At 47.5% G+C, this 24,616-nt stretch overlaps 1 protein-coding gene across 1 annotated transcript in view; it reads right to left on the reverse strand.

Moving 5' to 3' along the window:
• LOC138671891 (uncharacterized) overlaps nt 1–24,616 on the reverse strand; it is a 71,676-nt gene that overhangs the window by 19,609 nt on the left and 27,451 nt on the right. The window contains exon 2 of the mRNA XM_069760019.1: nt 17,315–17,659. Within this exon, the coding sequence (XP_069616120.1) occupies nt 17,315–17,659 (345 nt within the window). The remainder of the gene's footprint in view (nt 1–17,314; nt 17,660–24,616) is intronic.

Raw genomic sequence — 24,616 nt, forward strand, 5'->3', positions numbered from 1 at the left:
ACGGCCTCCACCAGCACAGCCACCAGCAGCACAGCTACCAGCAGCACAGCCTCCACCAGCACAGCACAGCACAGCTACCAGCAAAAAAAGGAAGAGACTCCACATCCACGGCCTCCACCAGCACAGCTACCAGTAGCACAGCTACCAGCAAAAAAAGGAAGAGACTCCACATCCACGGCCTCCACCAGCACAGCTACCAGCAGCACAGCTACCAGCAGCACAGCCTCCACCAGCACAGCACAGCACAGCTACCAGCAAAAAAAGGAAGAGACTCCACATCCACGGCCTCCACCAGCACAGCCTCCACCAGCACAGCTACCAGCAAAAAAAGGAAGAGACTGCACATCCACGGCCTCCACCAGCACAGCTACCAGCAGCACAGCTACCAGCAAAAAAAGAAAGAGACTCCACATCCACGGCCTCCACCAGCACAGCTACCAGCAAAAAAAGAAAGACTCCACATCCACGGCCTCCACCAGCACAGCTACCAGCAGCACAGCCTCCACCAGCACAGCACAGCTACCAGCAAAGAAAGGAAGAGACTCCACATCCACGGCCTCCACCAGCACAGCCACCAGCAGCACAGCCTCCACCAGCACAGCACAGCACAGCTACAAGCAAAAAAAGAAAGACTCCACATCCACGGCCTCCACCAGCACAGCTACCAGCAGCACAGCCTCCACCAGCACAGCACAGCACAGCTACCAGCAAAGAAAGGAAGAGACTCCACATCCACGGCCTCCACCAGCACAGCCACCAGCAGCTCAGCTACCAGCAAAAAAAGAAAGAGACTCCACATCCACGGCCTCCACCAGCACAGCTACCAGCAAAAAAAGGAAGAGACTCCACATCCACGGCCTCCACCAGCACAGCTACCAGCAGCACAGCTACCAGCAAAAAAAGGAAGAGACTCCACATCCACGGCCTCCACCAGCACAGCCTCCACCAGCACAGCTACCAGCAAAAAAAGGAAGAGACTGCACATCCACAGCCTCCACCAGCACAGCTACCACCAGCACAGCTACCAGCAAAAAAAGGAAGAGACTCCACATCCACGGCCTCCAGCAGCACAGCTACCAGCAAAAAAAGAAAGAGACTCCACATCCACGGCCTCCACCAGCACAGCCACCAGCAGCACAGCCTCCACCAGCACAGCACAGCACAGCTACCAGCAAAGAAAGGAAGAGACTCCACATCCACGGCCTCCACCAGCACAGCCACCAGCAGCTCAGCTACCAGCAAAAAAAGAAAGAGACTCCACATCAACGGCCTCCACCAGCACAGCTACCAGCAGCACAGCCTCCACCAGCACAGCACAGCACAGCTACCAGCAAAAAAAGAGACTCCACATCCACGGCCTCCACCAGCACAGCTACCAGCAAAAAAAGGAAGAGACTCCACATCCACGGCCTCCACCAGCACAGCTACCAGCAAAAAAAGAGACTCCACATCAACGGCCTCCACCAGCACAGCTACCAGCAGCACAGCCTCCACCAGCACAGCACAGCTACCAGCAAAAAAAGAAAGAGACTCCACATCCACGGCCTCCACCAGCACAGTTGCCAGCAGAACAGCTACCAGCAAAAAAAGGAAGAGACTCCACATCCACGGCCTCCACCAGCACAGCTACCAGCAAAAAAAGGAAGAGACTCCACATCCACGGCCTCCACCAGCACAGCCACCAGCAGCACAGCTACCAGCAGCACAGCCTCCACCAGCACAGCACAGCACAGCTACCAGCAAAAAAAGGAAGAGACTCCACATCCACGGCCTCCACCAGCACAGCTACCAGTAGCACAGCTACCAGCAAAAAAAGGAAGAGACTCCACATCCACGGCCTCCACCAGCACAGCTACCAGCAGCACAGCTACCAGCAGCACAGCCTCCACCAGCACAGCACAGCACAGCTACCAGCAAAAAAAGGAAGAGACTCCACATCCACGGCCTCCACCAGCACAGCCTCCACCAGCACAGCTACCAGCAAAAAAAGGAAGAGACTGCACATCCACGGCCTCCACCAGCACAGCTACCAGCAGCACAGCTACCAGCAAAAAAAGAAAGAGACTCCACATCCACGGCCTCCACCAGCACAGCTACCAGCAAAAAAAGAAAGACTCCACATCCACGGCCTCCACCAGCACAGCTACCAGCAGCACAGCCTCCACCAGCACAGCACAGCTACCAGCAAAGAAAGGAAGAGACTCCACATCCACGGCCTCCACCAGCACAGCCACCAGCAGCACAGCCTCCACCAGCACAGCACAGCACAGCTACAAGCAAAAAAAGAAAGACTCCACATCCACGGCCTCCACCAGCACAGCTACCAGCAAAAAAAGGAAGAGACTCCACATCCACGGCCTCCACCAGCACAGCTACCAGCAGCACAGCTACCAGCAAAAAAAGGAAGAGACTCCACATCCACGGCCTCCACAGCACAGCCTCCACCAGCACAGCTACCAGCAAAAAAAGGAAGAGACTGCACATCCACAGCCTCCACCAGCACAGCTACCACCAGCACAGCTACCAGCAAAAAAAGGAAGAGACTCCACATCCACGGCCTCCAGCAGCACAGCTACCAGCAAAAAAAGAAAGAGACTCCACATCCACGGCCTCCACCAGCACAGCCACCAGCAGCACAGCCTCCACCAGCACAGCACAGCACAGCTACCAGCAAAGAAAGGAAGAGACTCCACATCCACGGCCTCCACCAGCACAGCCACCAGCAGCTCAGCTACCAGCAAAAAAAGAAAGAGACTCCACATCCACGGCCTCCACCAGCACAGCTACCAGCAGCACAGCCTCCACCAGCACAGCACAGCACAGCTACCAGCAAAGAAAGGAAGAGACTCCACATCCACGGCCTCCACCAGCACAGCCACCAGCAGCTCAGCTACCAGCAAAAAAAGAAAGAGTCTCCACATCCACGGCCTCCACCAGCACAGCTACCAGCAAAAAAAGGAAGAGACTCCACATCCACGGCCTCCACCAGCACAGCCACCAGCAGCTCAGCTACCAGCAGCACAGCCTCCACCAGCACAGCACAGCACAGCTACCAGCAAAGAAAGGAAGAGACTCCACATCCACGGCCTCCACCAGCACAGCCACCAGCAGCTCAGCTACCAGCAAAAAAAGAAAGAGACTCCACATCCACGGCCTCCACCAGCACAGCTACCAGCAGCACAGTTACCAGCAAAAAAAGGAAGAGACTCCACATCCACGGCCTCCACCAGCACAGCTACCAGCAAAAAAAGAAAGAGACTCCACATCCACGGCCTCCACCAGCACAGCCACCAGCAGCACAGCTACCAGCAAAAAAAGGAAGAGACTCCACATCCACGGCCTCCACCAGCACAGCCACAAGCAGCTCAGCTACCAGCAGCACAGCCTCCACCAGCACAGCACAGCTACCAGCAAAAAAAGAAACAGACTCCACATCCACGGCCTCCACCAGCACAGCTACCAGCAGCACAGCCTCCACCAGCACAGCCTCCACCAGCACAGCACAGCTACCAGCAAAGAAAGGAAGAGGCTCCACATCCACGGCCTCCACCAGCACAGCTACCAGCAGCACAGCCTCCACCAGCACAGCCTCCACCAGCACAGCACAGCTACCAGCAAAGAAAGGAAGAGACTCCACATCCACGGCCTCCACCAGCACAGCCACCAGCAGCACAGCTACCAGCAGCACAGCTACCAGCAAGAAAAGGAAGAGAAGTAGCTTCTGTCCATCTTCCTACGACAATAAGACTAATCTGACATGTGCTGGATGATCAAAATATCTGTGTAAAGGACATGTGTCTTATTATTGTGTTCAGTGCAAAAACGCATCAACATGTTCAGTTTTTCTTTCTAAAAAGGTTGAAGTTTTTATAATTTTTCATTTGTTGATTTATAAATATTGTTTTCAAAAAGTTAAATTTCATGTTTTAGTAATAGTAATATAAAGCTTCTTTGTTATTTGTGTGCAGAATGCCAACAATCAAAGATAATTGTAAAAAGCCTGTGTAACCTTTTCATGAAAAAAAATAAATTATTAAGTTTAAATTAAAATTTTTCATTTGTTTATGATCAACCATGTTCACATACAGTATAATAATGAAAAAAGTATTCAAATAAAACACTTAAGGTACCTTCACACATAATGATATCGTTAATGATATCGTTGCAGCGTCACGTTTTTTGTGACGTAGCAATGATCCCGTTAACGATCTCGTTATGTGTGACAGCGACCAACGATCAGGCCCCTGCTGGGAGATCGTTGGTCGCTGGGGAATGATCAGGACCTTTTTTTGGTCGCTGAACACCCGCTGTCATCGCTGGATCGGCGTGTGTGACGCCGATCCAGCGATGTGTTCACTTGTAACCAGGGTAAATATCGGGTTACTAAGCGCAGGGCCGCGCTTAGTAACCCAATGTTTACCCTGGATACCATTGTAAAAGTAAAAAAAAAAAAAAACAGTACATACTCACATTCTGATGTGTCACGTCCCCCGGCGTCACCTTCCCTGCACTGACTGTCAGCGCCGGCCGGAAAGCAGAGCACAGCGATGACGTCACCGCTGTGCTCTTCTTTATGGCCGGCGCTGACACAGTCCGTGCAGGGAAGCTGACGGCGGGGGACGTGACACATCGGAATGTGAGTATGTACTGTTTTTTTTTTTTTTACTTTTACAATGGTATCCAGGGTAAACATTGGGTTACTAAGCGCGGCCCTGCACTTAGTAACCCGATGTTTACCCTGGTTACCCGGGGACTTCGGCATCGTTGAAGACAGTTTCAACGATGCCGAAGTCTTTTCCCGGATCGTTGGTCGCTGGAGAGAGCGGTCTGTGTGACAGCTCCCCAGCGGCCACACAACGACTTACCAACGATCACGGCCAGGTCGTATCGCTGGTCGTGATCGTTGGTAAGTCGTTTAGTGTAACGGTACATTTAGAGAAAATAAAAATCAAGAATTAATAGGTCGGGTCATATTGACCCAGGAACAGTACAAGTGTATAGCAAATGCCAACAGAACAGCAGGGTTAGTGGTACAATCACTATTTGCTGTCATCTGCTGGTTATCCTGCAACATTTCCTTTAATGGTACAATATCTGCTTGCTGTCATCTGCGGCTTATCTTGCAACATTCCCTTTAATGGTATATAACAGTGCCTGCTGAATGTGTGCTAAATCCATTTGTTGCATTGTACTCACTGCTGTGTATCTATGCTGGGGCCACAGGAGAGGTTATCTGGTGCAACGTGTTACAGCATATGGTTGTAGCCAGGCCCAGCGCCTTTGATCATCTAACCCTCCCCAACCCCCCCCCCCCCCCTCTCTCTTCAAAGAGCCAGGACGTCTCAAATGTCCCCTTTCTTCTTGGTTCCCAGCACTACCCCCTGGTGAGATTGGAGACAGAAGTCTGCTGTCTCATGAAAATACATATTAACACCTGTGTGAAACCTGCAGCCTTCAAGACAGATGTTCAATTATTACTAGTTACACAATAAACCCTTACATAGTTCACTGCACACATATTTATACATATTTCATTACACCGGGCCACTGCCTTTATTGACCAATTCTCCACCTGGCTTCTTCACTTTCCCTCTGCTGACATTCCCACCATCATCATGGGTGACCTCAACATCCCCACTGATACCCTTCAGTCAGCAGCCTCTAAACTCCTGTCCCTTACTTCATCTTTTGTGATCCTCCTCAGCCGCCCACACAGACGGACATACATTAGACCTGGTCTTCACCCATCTCTGCTCTCTAACTTCACAACCTCCCCTCTCCCTCTATCCGACCACCATCTACTCACTTTCTCATCCCTGTCCTCCTCACCGGTCACCCATGTCCAGCAACATGCGCACCCCCGCAGAAACCTCGCACACCTAGACACCCACACACTGACTATCCTACCACTGGCATCCATATCCTCACTCTACGACACTGCTTTCTACAATGCCACTCTCGCATCAGCTATTGACATGGTCGCCCCTCATGGAAGAGAGCAATGTATCAACAGACAACCCTGGCACAATAACATCACTAAAAAGCTCCAGCAAGTGTCCAGGGTTGCAGAGCAGCGTTGGAAGAAAACACATTCGCAAGACGACTTCACTGCACTCAAACAGGCAACACTCGCATTCAAATCATCTCCTACTTCTGCTAAACAGGCAACTTCACAACCCTCGTATCTTCCCTATCCTACAACCCCAAACAGTTATTCAAACCCTTTAACTCCCTCCTCTGCCCACCACTGCCCCCTCCAACCTTCCTCATCTCTGCTGAGGACTTTGCCACACACTTTAAAAATAAGATCGACCAGACAAGGCAAGTCTTCATTGTTCAACCACCTCAACCCCTTTGTATACCAGACCAATGCCCAAACTCTACTAAGCTCCCTATCCAACACCACTGAAGGGCGGCTTAACTGTCTCCTTTCCAAATCGCACCTCACACCTGTGCGCTCGACCCCATCTCACCACCACACTTATCCCATCCCTAACCCACCTCTTCAACCTATCACTAACTTCTGGCACCTTCCCTTCTGCTTTGAAACATGCCACAATCACGCCGATCCTTAAAAAGCCAACCCTCAATCCAACCGCTATGTCCAGCTATCGCCCCATATCGCTGCTCCCATTCGCTTCCAAACTCCTGGAGCAGCACGTCCACGCTGAACTCTCCTCCCACCTCTCATCTAACTTGCTCTTTGACAATCTGGTTTCTGTCCCCATCACACAACTGAGACTGCCCTGACCAAAATCACTAACAACCTACTTACAGCCAAAGGTAACAGACAATTCTCTATACTCCTCCTTCTAGACCTGTCCTCTGCTTTCGACACAGTTGACCACTGCCTCGTGCAGATTATGTGGCATGGACTCGCGTGACTTGGATGTAAAGCGACTTCACGTTAGTGCGTCCTCATCTGGAATATGTAGCTCAGTTCTCCATAGTATTAAAGGGAATCTGTCACCCCAAAATCGACGATGAGCTAAGCCCACCGGCATCAGGGGCTTATCTCCAGCATTCTATAATGCATTCTGTAATGCTGTAGATAACCCGCGATGTATCCTGAAAGATGAGAAAAAGAGGTTATATTATACTCACCCAAGGGCGGTCCCGCTGCGGTTCTGGTCTGATGGGCGTCACGGTCCGGGGCCTCCTATCTTCTTACGATGACGTCCTTCTGGTCTTCACGCCGTGGCTCCGGTGTACTGATTTGTCCTGTTGAGGGCAGAGCAAAGTACTACAGTGCGCAGGTGCTGGGCCTCTCTGACCTTTCTCAGCGCCTGCGCACTGCAGTACTTTGCTCTGCCCTCAACAGGACAAAGTACGCCCGTGCCGGAGCCGCAGCATGAAGACCAGAAGAGGACGTCATCGTAAGAATATTGGAGGCCCCGGAACAGACCGCAACGCCCATCGGATCGCCCCTGGGTGAGTATAATATAACTTTTATTTAACATCTTTCAGGTTACATCGGGGGCTTATCTACAGCATTACAGAATGCATTAGGCTAGGTTCACATTGCGTTAGTGCAATCCGTTTAGCGCAGAGGTCCCCATCTCCAGTCCTCAAGGCCCACCAACAGGTCATGTTTTCAGGATTTCCTTAGTCTTGCCCAGGTAATAATTGCATCACCTGTGCAATGCAAAGGAAATCCTGAAAACATGACCTGTTGGTGGGCCTTGAGGACTGGAGTTGGGGACCTCTGGTTTAGCGGATACGCTAACGGATTGCGCTAACGCAATGTCCAAAAAGGGATTGCGTTCGGCAATCCCGCTAGCGCAGATGCCCGATCTGCGCTAGCGAGGAACGGACCCTGAACGCTGCAAGAAGCGTTCGAGGTCCGTCCGAAACTAACGGCACATCGCTGACGCATGCCAAAAATGGCATACGTTTGCGATGCGTTAGGAATCCGTTAGCACATTGCAGTCAATGGGTGCGCTAACGGATCCGTTACATAGCGTTAATTGCGACAATTGCACCATGTAACGGAGTCCATTAGCGGACATTAACGCAATGTGAACCTAGCCTTACAGAATGCTGTAGATAAGCCCCTGATGCCGGTGGGCTTAGCTCACCTTTGATTTTGGGGGTGACAGGTTCCCTTTAAAGGGGTACTCCAGGGAGAAATTTTTTTGTACTGTCCCTGCCCTTATAAAGATGCAAGTACGGGGGCGTGGCCTAGCAGGCGATGTGAACAGACGTGCAACAGAGCTCTCCCGCTTCATTATCTCTGTATTAACCCCTTAGAGGCGCCGCCGAGCGCAAATCATACTCTCAGGAGTGCACATAGTCTCGGGGAGCGAGGTGTGACCCGAAGGAACGGAATCTTATCTGAGGATGACACGCAGGAGACAGAAGGAGCTGACAGCTGCGGGAAGCTCACAGGCCCAAGATGGCGCTGAGACTGCAGAGGAGGCGGCGAGGGCAAGCGCTGCTTATCAGAGGAAGATGGATGTGATTGCTAAGTTGGAGCGATTTGCCAGGTCAGAGGAGGCTGTAAATCTACAGTCAGAGGCTGGAAGTGTGGAGTCTGGAGCAGCTGGTGCCCCCGGAGATCAGCAGGAAGGAGGGGCTCAGCTACAGTGCAGTGGGTCAGACCAGGGATCTCCTACAAGGGCCGCAGGAGCTGTTCTGCCTGCACAATCTGACATGCCAGAAATGGAGGAGCCGACTCTGAAGGACATATTTTCAGTGGTGATGTACTGTAAGTCTGCCCTGGGGGCTCTAAACCTACGAGCGGATGAATTAAAGGGAGAGATGGTCGCTTTAAACTCTGCTATGCGTAAAGTTGAAAAGAGAGTGGAAGAGGTGGAAGAAAGGGTTGGGAGTGCAGAAGATCGGATTGGTGAATTGTTAAACAGGGAAAAAAAGTATATTCAACGTATTGCTGATCTGGAGTTTAAGACTGATGACCTTGAAAACCGATCCCGCAGGAACAACCTAAGGATTGTGGGGGTCCCAGAAAAGGCGGAAGGGAGCAACCCCACGGCTTATATTGAGGCATGGCTAAAAAACGCTGTGGGTGGAGATGGCCTTACTAAGATGTTTGCCGTTGAAAGAGCGCACCGTGTACCCACCAGACCCCTCCCCCCCGGCTCGGCCCCAAGAGTTATCTTGGCTAAAATTCTGAACTATCAGGACCGAGACATTTTGTTGAGGAAAGCCAGGAATTGTGATGAGCTGACCATTGATGGTAATCGGGTCTCCCTTTATCCGGATTATTCTGCGGCGGTCCAAAAGCTTCGGATGAAGTTTGGAGAGGTCAAGAGGAGGTTGCGAGACTTAGATGTCCGTTATTCAATGATTTACCCAGCAAAATTAAGGGTGGTGGCTCTGGATCGGGTGCATTTTTTCCAAAATCCAGAGGAGGCGTCACAATGGCTGGATCTCAATACTAAGCATGTCAAAACGGGGCAGACCCGCTGAAACTGATTTAAGTGCTACTGAGGCAATTGTTAACCCTTCACTGTTATGTTTGGTTTGATAGTTAACTGGTACTTATACTGTGACTTTATGGTATATTGATATCATCAGGTTGTGTTCGGCGGCGCAACGAAATTTGCATTTTGGCTATGGTGGGCGGGGGAGCTGAAGGAACGCAGAGTTTTTATCGTTAGGCTGTGAAACAGCGTTCCCAGATCTCAAATTGAGAGGGAGAGTTTATTTTGATATTCTAAGAGTAGAGAGGAGTTGGGTGGGCTTAAAGAGAGGGGAGAGATAGAGAGTTATTTCAGTTGGGAATTGGGGATGGGGGGGGGGAGGAGGGAGGGGGTGGGAGTTGGGGTTGAGACCTTAGGGAGCTTGAACTCATTCATTGTTTCTATAAGCTATAATGGGTGGGGAGGTTAAAATCCTAAGTTGGAATGTTAGGGGCCTTGCAAATGCTACTAAAAGAACAGCTATTTTCCAATATGTACTGAAACAGAGGCCTTCAGTGATATGTCTGCAGGAAACTCACCTAGTGAAGGAAAAGGTTGCTATTCTACAGAAGAGATGGGTGAGAAAGGCGTATCACTCAACGTTCTCAAATTATGCCAGAGGTGTGTCAATTTTGATACACGTTAGTGTTCCGTTTGAAGAGATTGAGGTAACCACCGATAAAGACGGCCAATTTGTGTTTTTAGTATGCAAGATATTTAACAGGTTAATTTGTATTGTGTCAATTTATATTCCACCACCATATTCCAAGAAAAAGATACAGGAGATTCTGGAAATTACGGGTAGGTGGGATGGGGTGCCCCTCCTTATAGTGGGGGATGTGAACAATATATCTAATGATCACTGGGACAAGGGTAGACATGCAGAGTTGAGAAGTGAAGGGAACTCTACTCCTTTTGGAAATTATCTAAGAGAAATAGGATGGATAGATTTGTGGCGGGTGCGTAATCCTAGGACATATGCCTACTCATGTTATTCAGCAACATACGGATCTTTATCTCGCATTGATGTGGCTTTGGGAAATGGGGGGGTGAATAATCTAATACATGAGGTGGAGTATAGGCCTAGAGTAATATCGGACCATAGCCCAGTACTGGTCTCTGTACAAATGACTGGGAAGAGTGGTCTGACGGGGTTGGGATGGAAATTTCACCCCTCCTGGCTACAGTATTTGGATATGGAACAGGTGGGAACTGAACTCGGGGAGTTTTTCAGGATAAATGAAGGGAGTGCGGGGAATCTTGTAGTGTGGGACACCATGAAGGCATACCTGAGAGGAATTTTATTCCGGGACATCTCGAGACATAAAACTAAGTCTAAAATTCAAGACAATACAGTGATGGAGGAACTGAGGGTGGCGGAAGAGACACTGGCCTCTCAGAATTCAAGAGAAGCACAACTTCGTATGAGGGCGGCTCAGGTAGCGGTCGATGAACTCCATATGCGTAGGGCAGATAGGTTGAGAGCCTTTCAAAAGGAAACATTTTATTCTGAGGGAGAGAAGGTAGGACATTTGCTCTCGGTGGTGGTTTCTGCGCAGCGGGATTCTTCACATGTATACTCCATAAGAACAGAGGAAGGTAAAACGGTTACTCAGGGGGGGGAAATTTTAGACGTTTTTCGGAGATTTTATAGTAAATTATATTCCTCTAGGGTGGATAAAAGTCCTGAGGAAATGAATAGATATCTGAAAGAGGTTGACTTACCCAGACTAGGTAGAGAGGAAAGGGAGTGGATGGATAGACCGCTTGGGGAGGAAGAATTGAAGGCGGCTTTGGCGAATATGGCGGGGGGCAAGGCTCCGGGGACGGACGGTATCCCAGTAGAGGTTTATAAAATTCTTAATGCAGAGTTAATGCCCAAATTGGAGCGAGTGTTCTCTGAGTCGTTGGAGAGGGGAGTGCTGCCCCCATCAATGAGAGAGGCCATCGTGGTGGTTATTCCTAAAGCTGATAAAGATCCTCAACAGCCGGAGTCGTATAGACCAATTTCACTTCTAACGGCTGACATAAAGATTTTGGCGAAGGCCCTGGCGAACAGGCTGACCCAAGTGATCGATAAATTGATTCACCCAGACCAGTCTGGCTTTATGCCCAATAAATCCACGGCAATTAACTTGAGAAGGCTATTTTTAAATATGCAAATTCCTGCAGACAATGCCGGAAAAAGAGTTGTGGTGTCTTTAGATGCCCACAAGGCCTTTGATTGTGTGGAGTGGAGTTACTTGTGGTCGGTACTGGATCGCCTGGGGTTTGGTCCAAAATTCATCTCCTGGGTTAAGTTGCTGTACTCGTTCCCAATGGCAAAAATTAGAGTTAATAATAATTTGTCAGAGAGTTTCCCGCTGTTTAGGGGTACCAGACAGGGGTGTCCGCTGTCCCCGTTGCTCTTCGCTCTGGCCGTGGAGCCGTTAGCGGCTAAAATAAGAGGTGCTCAGGAGGTTAGAGGTTACATCTATGGTAGGAGGGAAGACAAAATTGCATTATATGCTGATGATATTTTGTTGTTCCTGGAGGATTCTGAAAGGTCCCTGTGCAATGCGGTTGCTTTGATTGAGGAGTTTGGTCGGTTTTCGGGTCTCACAATAAACTGGGATAAGTCTTGTATGTTGTTGATTGAGGGGGACAGTATGGGCAGTGGAGAGAGGGCGATAACCACAAAATTAAAGATTGTTCAAAAATTCAAATATTTGGGTATTCAGATTGCTCTTCCTCTAACTACCTTTGAGGAATTGAATTTAAGTCCATTAATGCAGAAAATTCGTACCAAGATTGCGGCATGGAACAAATTACATTTATCGGTGGTTGGTAGGGTGAACCTCTTAAAGATGATTGTAATGCCACAGTTGTTGTACGTGCTACATAACTCTCCCATTTGGATTACACAATGCAGATTCCGTAAGATTAGGTCTTTGTTTGGGGAATTAATATGGGGAGGAAAGAGTCCTAGGTTTAAACAGGAGATACTTCAGAGGGCCAAAACAGAGGGGGGTCTTGCACTTCCTAATCCATGGCTATACTTCTTAGCAGCAAAGTGTCAACATCTCAAAGGATGGGGGGAGGAGGCAGGGAGTGTGCAAATACCTAATAGCTTGAGGTTCTTACTACAGGCAGACGTTTTGAGTGACAGTTTGGAGGGAGGACAATTCAAAAAAATGGGTTCACATGGGTGCACTATCAAATTAATTCACAGAGTATGGGAAAAAGTCAAACTCATTAGGGAAGTGAGTGGGTTCACCAGATTCTCGCCTATTTGGGACAACATTTATCTACCGGAATTTAGGCAGAGGGAGGGTTTTCACTTTTGGTCTGCAGCAGGTATTAAATGGCTGGGGCAGCTGATAAGTCAGGGCAGACTTAAAACATTTGAGGAGTTGCAGGAAGAATTTCAGTTGCCACGGTCTGAATTGTTCCAGTATAATCGTATCTCTCATGCTTATCAGGCACAGAATAAAAGGGGAGCCATAGTGGTACAGATTGATCTCATGATCGACTATATCCTTAAGAATAGCTGCACGAAGGGGGCGATTTCAGAAATATATGGGTTTCTACTTTTTTCTTTCCTGGAAAAATATCCCATCCGAGCCAAAGGGAAATGGGAAGCTGAATTGGGAATAATTGACAATGATAGATGGGAGTCGGTCCTAGAATATGTGCCCAAGATATCAATGAGTGAACCAGGCAGGCTATCACAGTTATTCGTAATCCATAGGGCCTATAGAACCCCTGACAGGTTGTTCAAGGCTGGGCTTAGGCAGAACTCGGACTGCCCTCGGTGCTCACAATCCCAGGCGGGGATATTGCATATGATGTGGCAGTGCCCTAGACTGTCCTCCTTCTGGATAGTTGTTTTAAATCGTATTGAACTGGTGTATGGATGTTCTGTCCCTAGGGTTCCACTGACTTGCATATTGGGATATGTGGAGGAAATTGTTACGGACAACATGTTTAAAATAGCTATTGCACGATTGTTATTCATTGCTAGGAAATTGATCGCCAAATTTTGGATTAGAGAGGAACCTCCAACAAGAAGAGACTTTCTTAAGCAAGCGGAGCATATACTTACTTTGGAGAAAAGTATCTACACCAAAAGGAATAAGCTGGACATCTTCCACAAGCTGTGGCAACCGTGGATGGACTTGAATTAGGATGATAAATGAGAATATAGGGAACCTAGTATTCAATGGAAATATAACGGATGTTTATTCAAATGGTTGTATGATGATGGGAAGTGGGGTGGCTCTGGCTGAGGTCTCGGGTTGGGCAGGGTGGGGGGGCTCTGGGTCGGGGGGGAAAAAGTTATCTGTAAATGTTTAATGAAACATTGCCATGAGAAATATTCTGATTGTTTATTCTTTGCGGATAATAAAAATCTATCTGATAAAAAAAAAAAGATGCAAGTACAGCTTTATGATATTTATAACCCTAGTAACTGTACAACAGCAGCTTCTGCAATGTCCTAGACGGAGGGGTTGAGCAGTGCAGTGAAGAGCAGCTGCTGTCACACAGGCCCGCAGTCTGAGGTGAGGAGTGGCCTGCTCCCTGCCAGTAGCCCTGCAGACAGGGAGCCATTTTCAGGGGGCTGCTGTGACAGCAGCTTATCTTCACTGCTCACCTCTCCGTCAGGGACATTACAGCAGTGTCCTCTTCTCAGGCTGGCCGTTACTGACAGAAGCTGAACACTAGCATACGATGTAATGACCCAGACGGGAGGGGGGGTTAACAGTGAGGAGCAGCTCATGTCACACTGGATTACAAGAGTTACAAAGATCAAAAACTGCACTGGGCATCTCTTCGTTATAGTATGTGAGGGCAGGGACCATACAAACATTTTCTTATCTCCCTGGAGTACCCCTTTAATGTTGACGGTAGACATCAGTGCATTGAGAAGAACATACAGTTATATGAAAAAGTTTGGGCCCCCCTATTAATCTTAAGCTTAATGTTTTATAAAAAATTGTTTTTTTTGCAACAGCTATTTCAGTTTCATATATCTAATAACTGTTGGACACAGTAATGTTTCTGCCTTGAAATGAGGTTTATTGTACTAACAGAAAATGTGCAATCTGCATTCAAACAAAATTTGACAGGTGCATAAGTCTGGGCACCCCACCAGAAAAGTGACATTAATATTTAGTAGATCCTCCTTTTGCCTCTAGTCGCTTCCTGTAGCTTTTAATGAGTTCCTGCATCCTGGATGAAGGTATTTTTGACCATTCCTCTTTACAAAACAATTCCAGTTCAGTTAAGTTTGATGGCCGCCGAGCATGGACAGCCCTCTTCAAATGATCCCTGTGAAGGATTACCCCTTCCTCCCACGTCAGCAATCCGTGACGTCACTACACAGGCCCAGCTCTCCGGCGCCCTCTTTGTCTCTCAGGTCAGTAAAGGAACTGCACCTAGAGCAAATGGCCGCCAGGGAGACTGCCCTGTTACCCACACTGGGTATTCTAAGATTCGCAATCAGAGTAAAAGGATCAGCCCAAAATTAATTTATGATTTAATTGCCTTAAGGGCGCACTAGATAATTACAAGAAATATACAGTCAAAATATATAAAGAATTACAGTCAGAGTACAATATAACAATAATAATACAAGGCTTAAAGGTATAAAGCTGGAGGTCAATTTACCAGGTTGAAGGTCGCTTGTGGAAGCTGGGGGCGCGCAGCATTCCGCAGGTCCAAAACTTAGTTACCGGGCAGCCCCCAGAAAGCGTGTGCTTGCTCCCCTCTGGCTGGCATACCCTGTTCCTTAAGATGTCATCATCATCATCATCATCTTCTTCTGTGGAGTGCCTCCTCCCAGTGACCTCAGCTTCTTCTTAAACCTGGCTGAGCCCCCCTGCCTGCAGCTGGGTGGGCTTAGCAATCTCCACCCCCTCTGCCTCCCTGCAAGATTTATTCCAATATCTAATATATGGGATAACTTCCCTCAGGATGATCGGATCACCACACGGGCAGTACCAGCGCCTGTGGTTTGTTCTGCCGGTCGTACTGGGATCAAACCTGGACCCATTCGGTCCCTGTGGGAGGCTGATCCCTATATCTCGGGTTTCAGACCTCCCACCGCCACGGGAGTCGCACTGTTAGATGCACATTTTCTTTAGGGCGAGGAGAATATTTTTTATGAGCCGGTACCTCGGACGATGCGTCCATAATTCACTATTCCATGTTGGAGACGATTCGACTGGGCTGCCATAATAGATGTGTATCCAGTGGCCACTTGGCAGGCGTGTTTTAATTAAGCCCCCAAGCATCTCCAAGCCCCCTGCTGGCATGGTTTCCTCATTGAGCTTTGAAATACCGTCTACAGTTTACACTGAGCTCAGCCCGTTAGCATACTAATAGGAACTTTATTCATTAGAAAAGGTGGGGGCCAGAAGCGTTCCTCGCTGCAGACCTGTGACCAGGAGACAAAATGGAGTCACGCCAATCTGGTAGTATGCCTGTTCCAAGATGGCGGCTGTTCCCTCATCACAATCCCACAGATGTTCAATGATATTCAGGTCTGGGGACTGGGATGGCCATTCCAGAACAGTGTAATTGTTCCTCTGCATGAATGCCTGAGTAGATTTGGAGCGGTGTTTTGGATCATTGTCTTGCTGAAAGATCCATCCCCTGCATAACTTCAACTTTGTCACTGATTCATGAACATTATTGTCAAGAATCTGCTGATACTGAGAGGAATCCATGCGTCCCTCAACTTTAACAAGATTCCCGGTGCCGGCATTGGCCACACAGCCCCAAAGCATGATGGAACCTCCACCAAATTTTACTGTGGGTAGCAAGTGTTTTCTTGGAATGCTGTGTTTTTTGGCCGCCATGCATAACGCCTTTTTGTATGACCAAACAACTCAATCTTGGTTTCATCAGTCCACAGGACCTTCTTCCAAAAAGAAATTGGCTTCTCCAAATCTGCTTTTGCATACCTCAGCCGACTGTTTGTGGCGTGCTGGCAGAAACGGCTTCTTTCGCATCACTCTCCCATACAGCTTCTCCTTGTGCAAAGTGTGTTGTATAGTTGACCGATGCACAGTGACACCATCTGCAGCAAGTTGATGCTGCAGCTCTCTGGAGGTGGTCTGAGGATTGTCCTTGACTGATCTCACCATTCTTCTTCTCTGCCTTTCTGATGTTTTTCTTGGCCTGCCACTTCTGGCCTTAACAAGAACTGTACCTGTGTTCTTCCATTTCCTTACTATGTTCCTCACAGTGGAAATTGACAGGTTAAATCTCTGAGACAGCTTTTTGTATCCTTCCCCTGAACAACTATGTTGAATAATCTTTGTTTTCAGATCATTAGACAGTTGTTTTGAGGAGCCCATGATGCCACTCTTCAGAGGAGATTCAAACAGGAGAACAACTTGCAAGTGGCCACTTTAAGTAGCTTTTCTCATGATTGCATACACCTGGCTATGAAGTTCAAAGCTCAATGAGGTTAGAAAACCAAAAAAAGTGCTTTAGTAAGTCAGTAAAAAGTAGGTAGGAGTAGTTAAAACAAGACGATAAGGGTGCCCATACTTATGCACCTGTCAAATTTTGTATGAATGCAGATTGCACATTTTCTGTTAGTACAATAAACCTCATTTCAAGGCAGAAACATTACTGTGTCCAACAGTTATTAGATATATGAAACTGAAATAGCTGTTGCAAAAAAAACTATTTTTTATAAAACATTAAGCTTAAGATTAATAGTGGTGCCCAAACTTTTTCATATAACTGTATAACATGTTGATCCAGAGGAAGGGGATAAACCTCAGGGGGCAGAGGTGAATAGCTCCATATTAGGGGACAAATTCCTTCCTGACTCCACACACAGCAGTTACGCTCGTTCCCTGTAGAGCGTGAGCTCTGGGGTCATCAGTGGCTCTTACCTAGTACAGTAACGGGTAACGTTTTCAGGGATCTCGTTCCGTTGTCATACACCACAATGTACACACAGGAGTCGTTCTTCCCGGCGTCTCTCAGGCTCCAGCACCCGGTGTTCCTGTTATCGAGGAGTCTGGGCTGGAAATAATTATGGTACCACTCAGACTGTTTTAAGAGATCACCCTCACTACACGACAGCACCAGCAATGGCGTCACGTCTCCTCCACATTCTCTGTACAGCTGCAGGACGCCGTCTGCACGCGGACATTTCATGCTGCAGTCGGTGATGTCTGATCCTCTCCGCACATATAGTTCTGATGAGAGTTGTAGTACGGTCAGGATAACGAGACCTGTGAAAACACAAGATGATCGGTTTGTGAGAATTATCTGTAGAGAAGAGACGCTGGTAGCAGATTTCTCTTCATCTGGCACAGATCAGCGATCTGCCTCCACCTTCTCCAATTATATCACCCATATACAGGGAGATTTGTGAGGCCGATCAGAAGATATAAATGGAGGCCACAATGTGCGATGCAGACAGAGGGGAGTTGTGAAATCAGTAAAAGTCACAGGTAAGTGGCATAAAGCAGAACAAGCAGTGTTACTGACCCAACAGCTCCGCTCCTGCGCTGCCGCTCTGCTTCATTGCTCGACAGAGGCTTTATGACGCTCAGCCGAACGAGTCTCGTAAAGGAAAGCGCAGGAGAGAGGACGCAAGGGGCAGTGCAGGACAGAGGACCGATTGGGCAGCCATTACACCATTCATTTTATCATGTGAAGCACTGGAAAAACAGGGGGGGGGGGGGGGGGAGTTAATTCAAAATGCGGTGAAATTGCGAAAAAGTTATTAGCATTTTTTTTTTAATTTACCACGTTCACAATTTGGCACAACTGACCTTGCAATAGGATTCTCCAGGTTAGTAGGAGTATGGAGAAGCCAGACATGGATAGTTTGTGGGTTTTTTTTTTAAGTGGTAAGAAAAGTGGATATTTGGATGTAATTCAACATTTTTGCTTTGGTCGCCACTTTCTGATACCTGTAACAGTTTCATTTTTGGGGATTTGGGGGATCAGTGAGAGCTTATTTTTTGCGCCCTAAACTGACGTTTTTATGGATGCCATTTTGGACAGATGTGACATTGTGTTCGCCTCTTATTGCAATGTGGTGGCGGCACGCAAACCTCCCCCCCATTTTGGCATTTTTTTTTTTTCGTGTTACGGCATTTACCAATCGGATTAATATTCATAGATTGGAAGTTTCTGAACACAGTGATACCAAATATGTGTGACTTTTTATATTAGTTAATTTTCAATGGGGTAAAAGGCTCTCCAATCGCTTGTACACGCACAGCTGAAAGCAGAAGTTTCCATCCACTATACATAAAGACACATCTGCAGGATTTTCTCAATATCTGACATGAAATCAGAATAAACCTCTCATTCTGGCATTTGTCGAATATTAATAATTACTGGAAATCCTAAGTCATCTATAACAGGAAAGGTTTATTATGATTACATGTCAGATATTGAGAACAACCTGCAGATGTGTCTTTACGTATAGTGGATGGAAACTTCTGGTTTCAGCTGTATATCTATTATATAATTGTCTAAGGGTCACTTCCGTCTTTCTGTCTGTCTTTCTGTCACAGATATTCATTGGTCGCAGCCTCTGTCAAAGAAATCCAAGTCGCTGATTGTTTTGCCACGACCAATCAGCGACAGGCACAGTCCGGAAGAAAATGGCCGCTCCTTCCTCCCGGCAGTCAGTGCCCGGCGCCTGCATACTCCCCTCCGGTCACCGTTAACACAGAGTTAATGCCGGCGGTAACGGACCGCGTTATGCCACGGGTACCGCACTCCGTTACCGCCGCTATTAACCCTGTGTGTCCCCAACTTTTTACTATTGACGCTGCCTATGCGGCATCATAAGTAAAAAAAATGTAATGTTAACAATAATAAAAAAAACAAAACCTGCTATTCTCACCCTTCGTTGTCCGCTGAGCCGCACGCGCTTGCCGCCATCTTCCGTTCCCAGCGATGCATTGCAAAATTACCCAGAAGACTTAGCAGTCTTCTGGGTAATTTCGCAATGCATCCTGGGAACGAAGATGGCGGCAGCCGCGCGCCCATCGCCACAGCGCCATTTGATCCCAGAGGGTGAGTATGTAACAATTTTTTATTTTAATTTTTTTTTTTTTTTTTTAACAGGGATATGTGCCCACACTGCTAAATACTACGTGGGCTACATGGCTGCTATATACTACGTGGACAGTACTATATACTACATGGCTGCTATATACTACATGGCTGCTATATACTACATGGCTGCTATATACTACGTGGACAGTACTATATACTACATGGCTGCTATATACTACGTGGGCAGTACTATATACTACATGGCAGCTGTATACTACGTGTCCTGTTAGATACTGCGTGGGCTGCGTTATATACAACGCATCGGGTATTCTACAATATGTATATATGTATGTATGTATGTATGTATGTATATAGCAGCCACATAGTATATAGGACAGGCCACGTAGTATTTGTCTGCTATATACTACATGGCTCCTATATACTACGTGGCCTGTGCTATATACTATGTGGCTGCTATATACATACATATTGTAGAATACCCGATGCGTTAGAATCGGGCCACCATCTAAATATATATATATATATATATATATATATACAGATCATCAGCACTACTCTGTATAGCAGAAACTCGATCTATGAACGACGGAGACTGGCCGCCAATCACAGGAGGATCGTAATGACAGGCACGGGTGTCATCAGTTGATCCCTGGCTGTCGTGACAGCCCATCAGTGACCCCCCTATCATATTATTATTATTTATTTATATAGCACCATTGATTCCATGGTGCTGTACATGAGAAGGGGTTACATCAAAATACAAATATCACTTACAGTAAACAAAACAATGACAGATGGGTTCAGAGGGGAGAGGACCCTGCCCTTGTGGGCTTACATTCTACAGGATTATGGGGAAGGAGACAGTAGGTCGGGGGTTGCAGTAGCTCCGATGGTGTTGAGGTGGCCGTGTGGTCTTTACAGGCTGTAAGCTTCCTTGAAGAGGTGGGTTTTCAGGTTTCTTTTGAAGGATCCAAATGTGATGGATAACCGGACGTGTTGGGGCACAGAATTCCAGGGGATGGGGGATATTCGGGAGAAGTCTTGGAGGTGGTTGGGTGAGGAGCGAATAAGTGTGGAGGAGAGAAGGAGGTCTTGGGAGGACCGGAGATTACGTGAGGGAAGATATTGAGAGATTAGTGTGGAAATATACGGAGGAGAAAGGTTATGGATGGCTTTGTAGGTCAGTGTTAGTAGTTTAAACTGGATACGCTGGGAAAGTGAAGGGATTTGCAAAGAGGGGAAGCAGGAGTGTAGCGAGGAGAGAGATGAATTAGTCGGGCAGCAGAGTTAGGCCGGCGTCACACTCGGCGTAAGACAATACGGTCCGCATTTTACGCGCGTAATACAAAATTTGAAATATTGTTCCGTAGGTAATCCGTTGCCTAGGTGTCGTCGCGTATTTTGCGCATGTACTGTTGCGTGTGTGATCCGTAGGGCGTATTTTTCACGCAACATCACAAAGTGGACATTTAACGGTTTTCTGGCCTGCAAATAATTCAGATCATCATTAACATCACTATTTAAGCCCTCTCCAACAGGTGGAACCCTCCCACCTGCCCATTTATTTGTTGAGCTTATTTTGGCTGTGTTGGTTGTACCTTCCAAACATGTCTGACCATGTGTCTTTAAGCACAACTCAGCGGGTGTTGTTTCACTGGCTGTTGTCGCGTCGCTTTGGTCAGCTATATCCGGTGAATGTTGATCCGCGAAGGAGGAGTCGAAGATTGTGGGTGCATCCTCTATTGACCCAACGCCTGAGTAAAGGACATTTTGAGAGGCTATATACAGCTTTGAGGTCACATCCTGACACGTTCTATCTGTACTGTCGCATGACCATCAGGACCTTTGATATCTTGTGGGAGATCATACGTCCAGGTATCACCTATCAGAACACAAGGATGCGAAAAGCCATCTCTGCGGAGGAGCGTCTTCTCCTAACCTTACGGTATGTATTCCACATTCTCACATACTGTATGTTGATGAAGTTTTTTTTAGGAATGTTGTGTTTTAGCATGTTTTGGTAAGTATTTGTGGGCATTATGGCACAAGCACTTCACCAAAACTGTGGGGAATGTTGTAGTAAAGTAACCCAGGTTATTTTTAATGTAAAAATGAAAATAATGTCTTTGTAAATATACTATGCACTTGTGCTTGTTCATGTTTTATTTATACTCATGCAAAATAACTATTATCTTTCTTTGTCTTTCAGCTTCCTGTCCACAGGCGTGTCCTATGCGGGACTACACCTGGAGTTTCTGATTGGGCGGTCGACAATTTCTGGCATTGTTCGTTCAACCTGTTATCAAATATGGGAGAAACTTCATGAACTTGTGATGCCTGAGCCCAAACAGGAGGATTAGCTTAAAATTCACCCGTGGATTCCAGAACACTTGTGACTTGCCTAACTGCATTGGAGCTGTGGATGGGAAACATATCAGGGTGCGTCAGCTGTTGCTGACAGTAACTACAGGTTTATATTGTAGACATTGGGGCCTATGGGCGAACTGGAGACTCTAGGGTCTTCAATTCGTCCATAATGGGTTGGCGGCTACGTGACAACCAGTTAAACCTCCCACCACCACAACAACTCCCAGGCTCCACTGCGGAAGCACTGCCTTTTGTTTTGGTTGGAGATGAGGCTTTCCAACTGACAAGGCGTGTCATGAGGCCTTATCCCAGGCGCAACCTGGACCACTGGCGGAGGGTCTTTAATATGAGGCTTTCCAGGGCGCGGAGACTGGTGGAGTGCGTCTTTGGGATTCTTGTGGCAAAATGGCCAATCAGCTCAGTGAGGCTACAGTGAATGAAGTGATAAAAGCCTGTGTTATTTTGCACAATTTTACCCGCATACATGATTGTTCCTCAGCTGATATTGGTGAACACCTGATGAGCAATGTGATTAGGCCTACCCCATATGGCCCTCCTCCGCGCCATCCCCTTTCTGGGCTAAAAGTTAGGGATGTATTCACAAATTTTTTTGTTTCTCCTCAAGGTGCCACTCTTAGGCAAGATTATGCAATTGTTGATGTTTGATTTGTTGTCTTTGGAAATATTTCACATATTTTCTTTAAAATTTTATTTTCAAACTAAAGCTACTGTGTGTTGTCTTTTCTTAATTCACATATGGTTCTGAGGCTAGCATGTGTGTGTGATGTAATAATGATTTGACGACAACCATAATTAGGCTTTTTAAATGTTCATTTCTACTTAAATGAAATGCCTCTTATGTTTTTTTTAAGCAAAAAACTCTTTTTTACCTCTTTTAAGGCAATAAATTTTTTGGCCAATATATGCCTAAAACAATAACATAAGAACAAAGTGCTATGTTAGCACAAACATAATCAAGACATGAAAACGTCCGCAAAACAAAAAAAAAAAAGCGAACAAAAGTCACAGATCTTGATACGTAGGTGGTGGAGATGGGTTTAGATCTTGGGCATCAGCAGGTGGCCTTTGTCGGCCAAATTGTCCTTCACCCTGTGTGGATGATGTGTGGGTCTGGAGGCACATTCTGCCTGGACTCATGTGGGCCAGTTGGGTAATGGCCATAAGGATTTTGAGGAAATCCCTAATGCTCCTGAAAATATGGCCTGGAATCATATCCAAACCCAATATGGCCATGTCGTCCAAACCCAGGTTGGGACCAGCCTCCAGCACTGGGTCTGGACAAGTAGCCATATTGGGATGGCTGCCGATAGCCTGCCATATGGGCCTGAGGTTGCCATGGTGGGTTGGGTGTGGGTATGGATTGAGGTGTAGGCTCACGTGGAGGGGGTGGTTCAGATCCCTGTTGAGCATGCACCTGTGGACATCTTTGCAGCCGCAGGAGATTTTGTGGTGACAGCTGCCAACTTTCAATAGTCTCCATAAGCTGGTATGGGTTGTTTGGGGGGGTGCATGCATCAATAAGGATCTGAAAGCAACCCCTCACACGAAGCCAAGCCTCCCGCTCTAGGGGCCGTAAATACTGGGCCAGGCGCCTCGTAAAGCCCTCCTCACCATCATCCTCACGAACCCTTGCCAGGTAGTTCAACACCCCAGCATCCACATTTCTCCTACTTTGGAGTAGCTCTCTTCTGCGGCGAGCACGCTGGGAGATGACTGCAGCCTGTGGTGAGCGCTCCAGGGCAACAGTAGAGCTGCTGCTGTTAGCAGGGTCATCCTGGCTACCTTGTGCTGCTGCTGATGTTGATGGTGGGGCATCTTCTTGGGCTGGTGCTGCTGGAGCTGGCTGGTCAGATGTCGATGATCCTGGAGGGATGGAGCCTGACGGATCAGAAGATGGGCCAGCCACCTCTTCTCCTTCCCCAACTGGGTCTATGACCAACTCTGAATCCAACCCTGTCAGTGAGGTTAGACTGTGTTCTGTAATTAAATATTTGTGCAAATTTTAATATTCTTTGTTTTTTTTTAAAAGGGAAAGAGGGAAATGTGTTGTGAGGTTTGTACTTACGGTCTGAGGTCCATGCTGGGATTCAAGAATGTTAAGCAATCAAAATATATATATTTTTTCTTCTTCGGAGGTGCGCCTGCCCCACTCCTGTCACTCCTGTCACTTTATTTTGTCACTGGATCTCCCGCAGACATCGCTGAATTGGCGTGTGTGACGCCGATTCAGCGATGTCTTCACTGGTAACCAGGGTAAACATCGGGTTACTAAGCGCAGGGACGCGCTTAGTAACCCGATGTTTACCCTGGTTACCAGCGTAAAAACAAACACATACTTACATTCTGGTGTCTGTCCCCCGGCGCTGTGCTTCTCTGCACTGACTGAGCGCCGGCCGGAAAGCACAGCGGTGACGTCACCGCTGTGCTTTACGGCTGGCCGGCGCTCACAGTGCAGGGAAGCAGATTGCAGGGGACAGACACGGAAGGCAAGTATGTAGTGTTTGTTTGTTTTTTTAACGTTTACGCTGGTAACCAGGGTAAACATCGGGTTACTAAGCGTGGCCCTGCGCTTAGTAACCCGATGTTTACCCTGGTTACCAGGGGACTTCGCATAGTTGGTCGCTGGAGAGCTGTCGGTGTGACAGCTCTCCAGCGACGCTGCAGCGATCGGGATTGTTGTCTAGATCGCTGCAGCGTCGCTAAATGTGACGGTACCTTTAGTGTAGCATAGAAATATGCATTTGTGGAATACATTTATT

This window comes from Ranitomeya imitator, chromosome 3 (assembly GCF_032444005.1).
Source record: "Ranitomeya imitator isolate aRanImi1 chromosome 3, aRanImi1.pri, whole genome shotgun sequence".
NCBI lineage: Eukaryota > Metazoa > Chordata > Amphibia > Anura > Dendrobatidae > Ranitomeya > Ranitomeya imitator.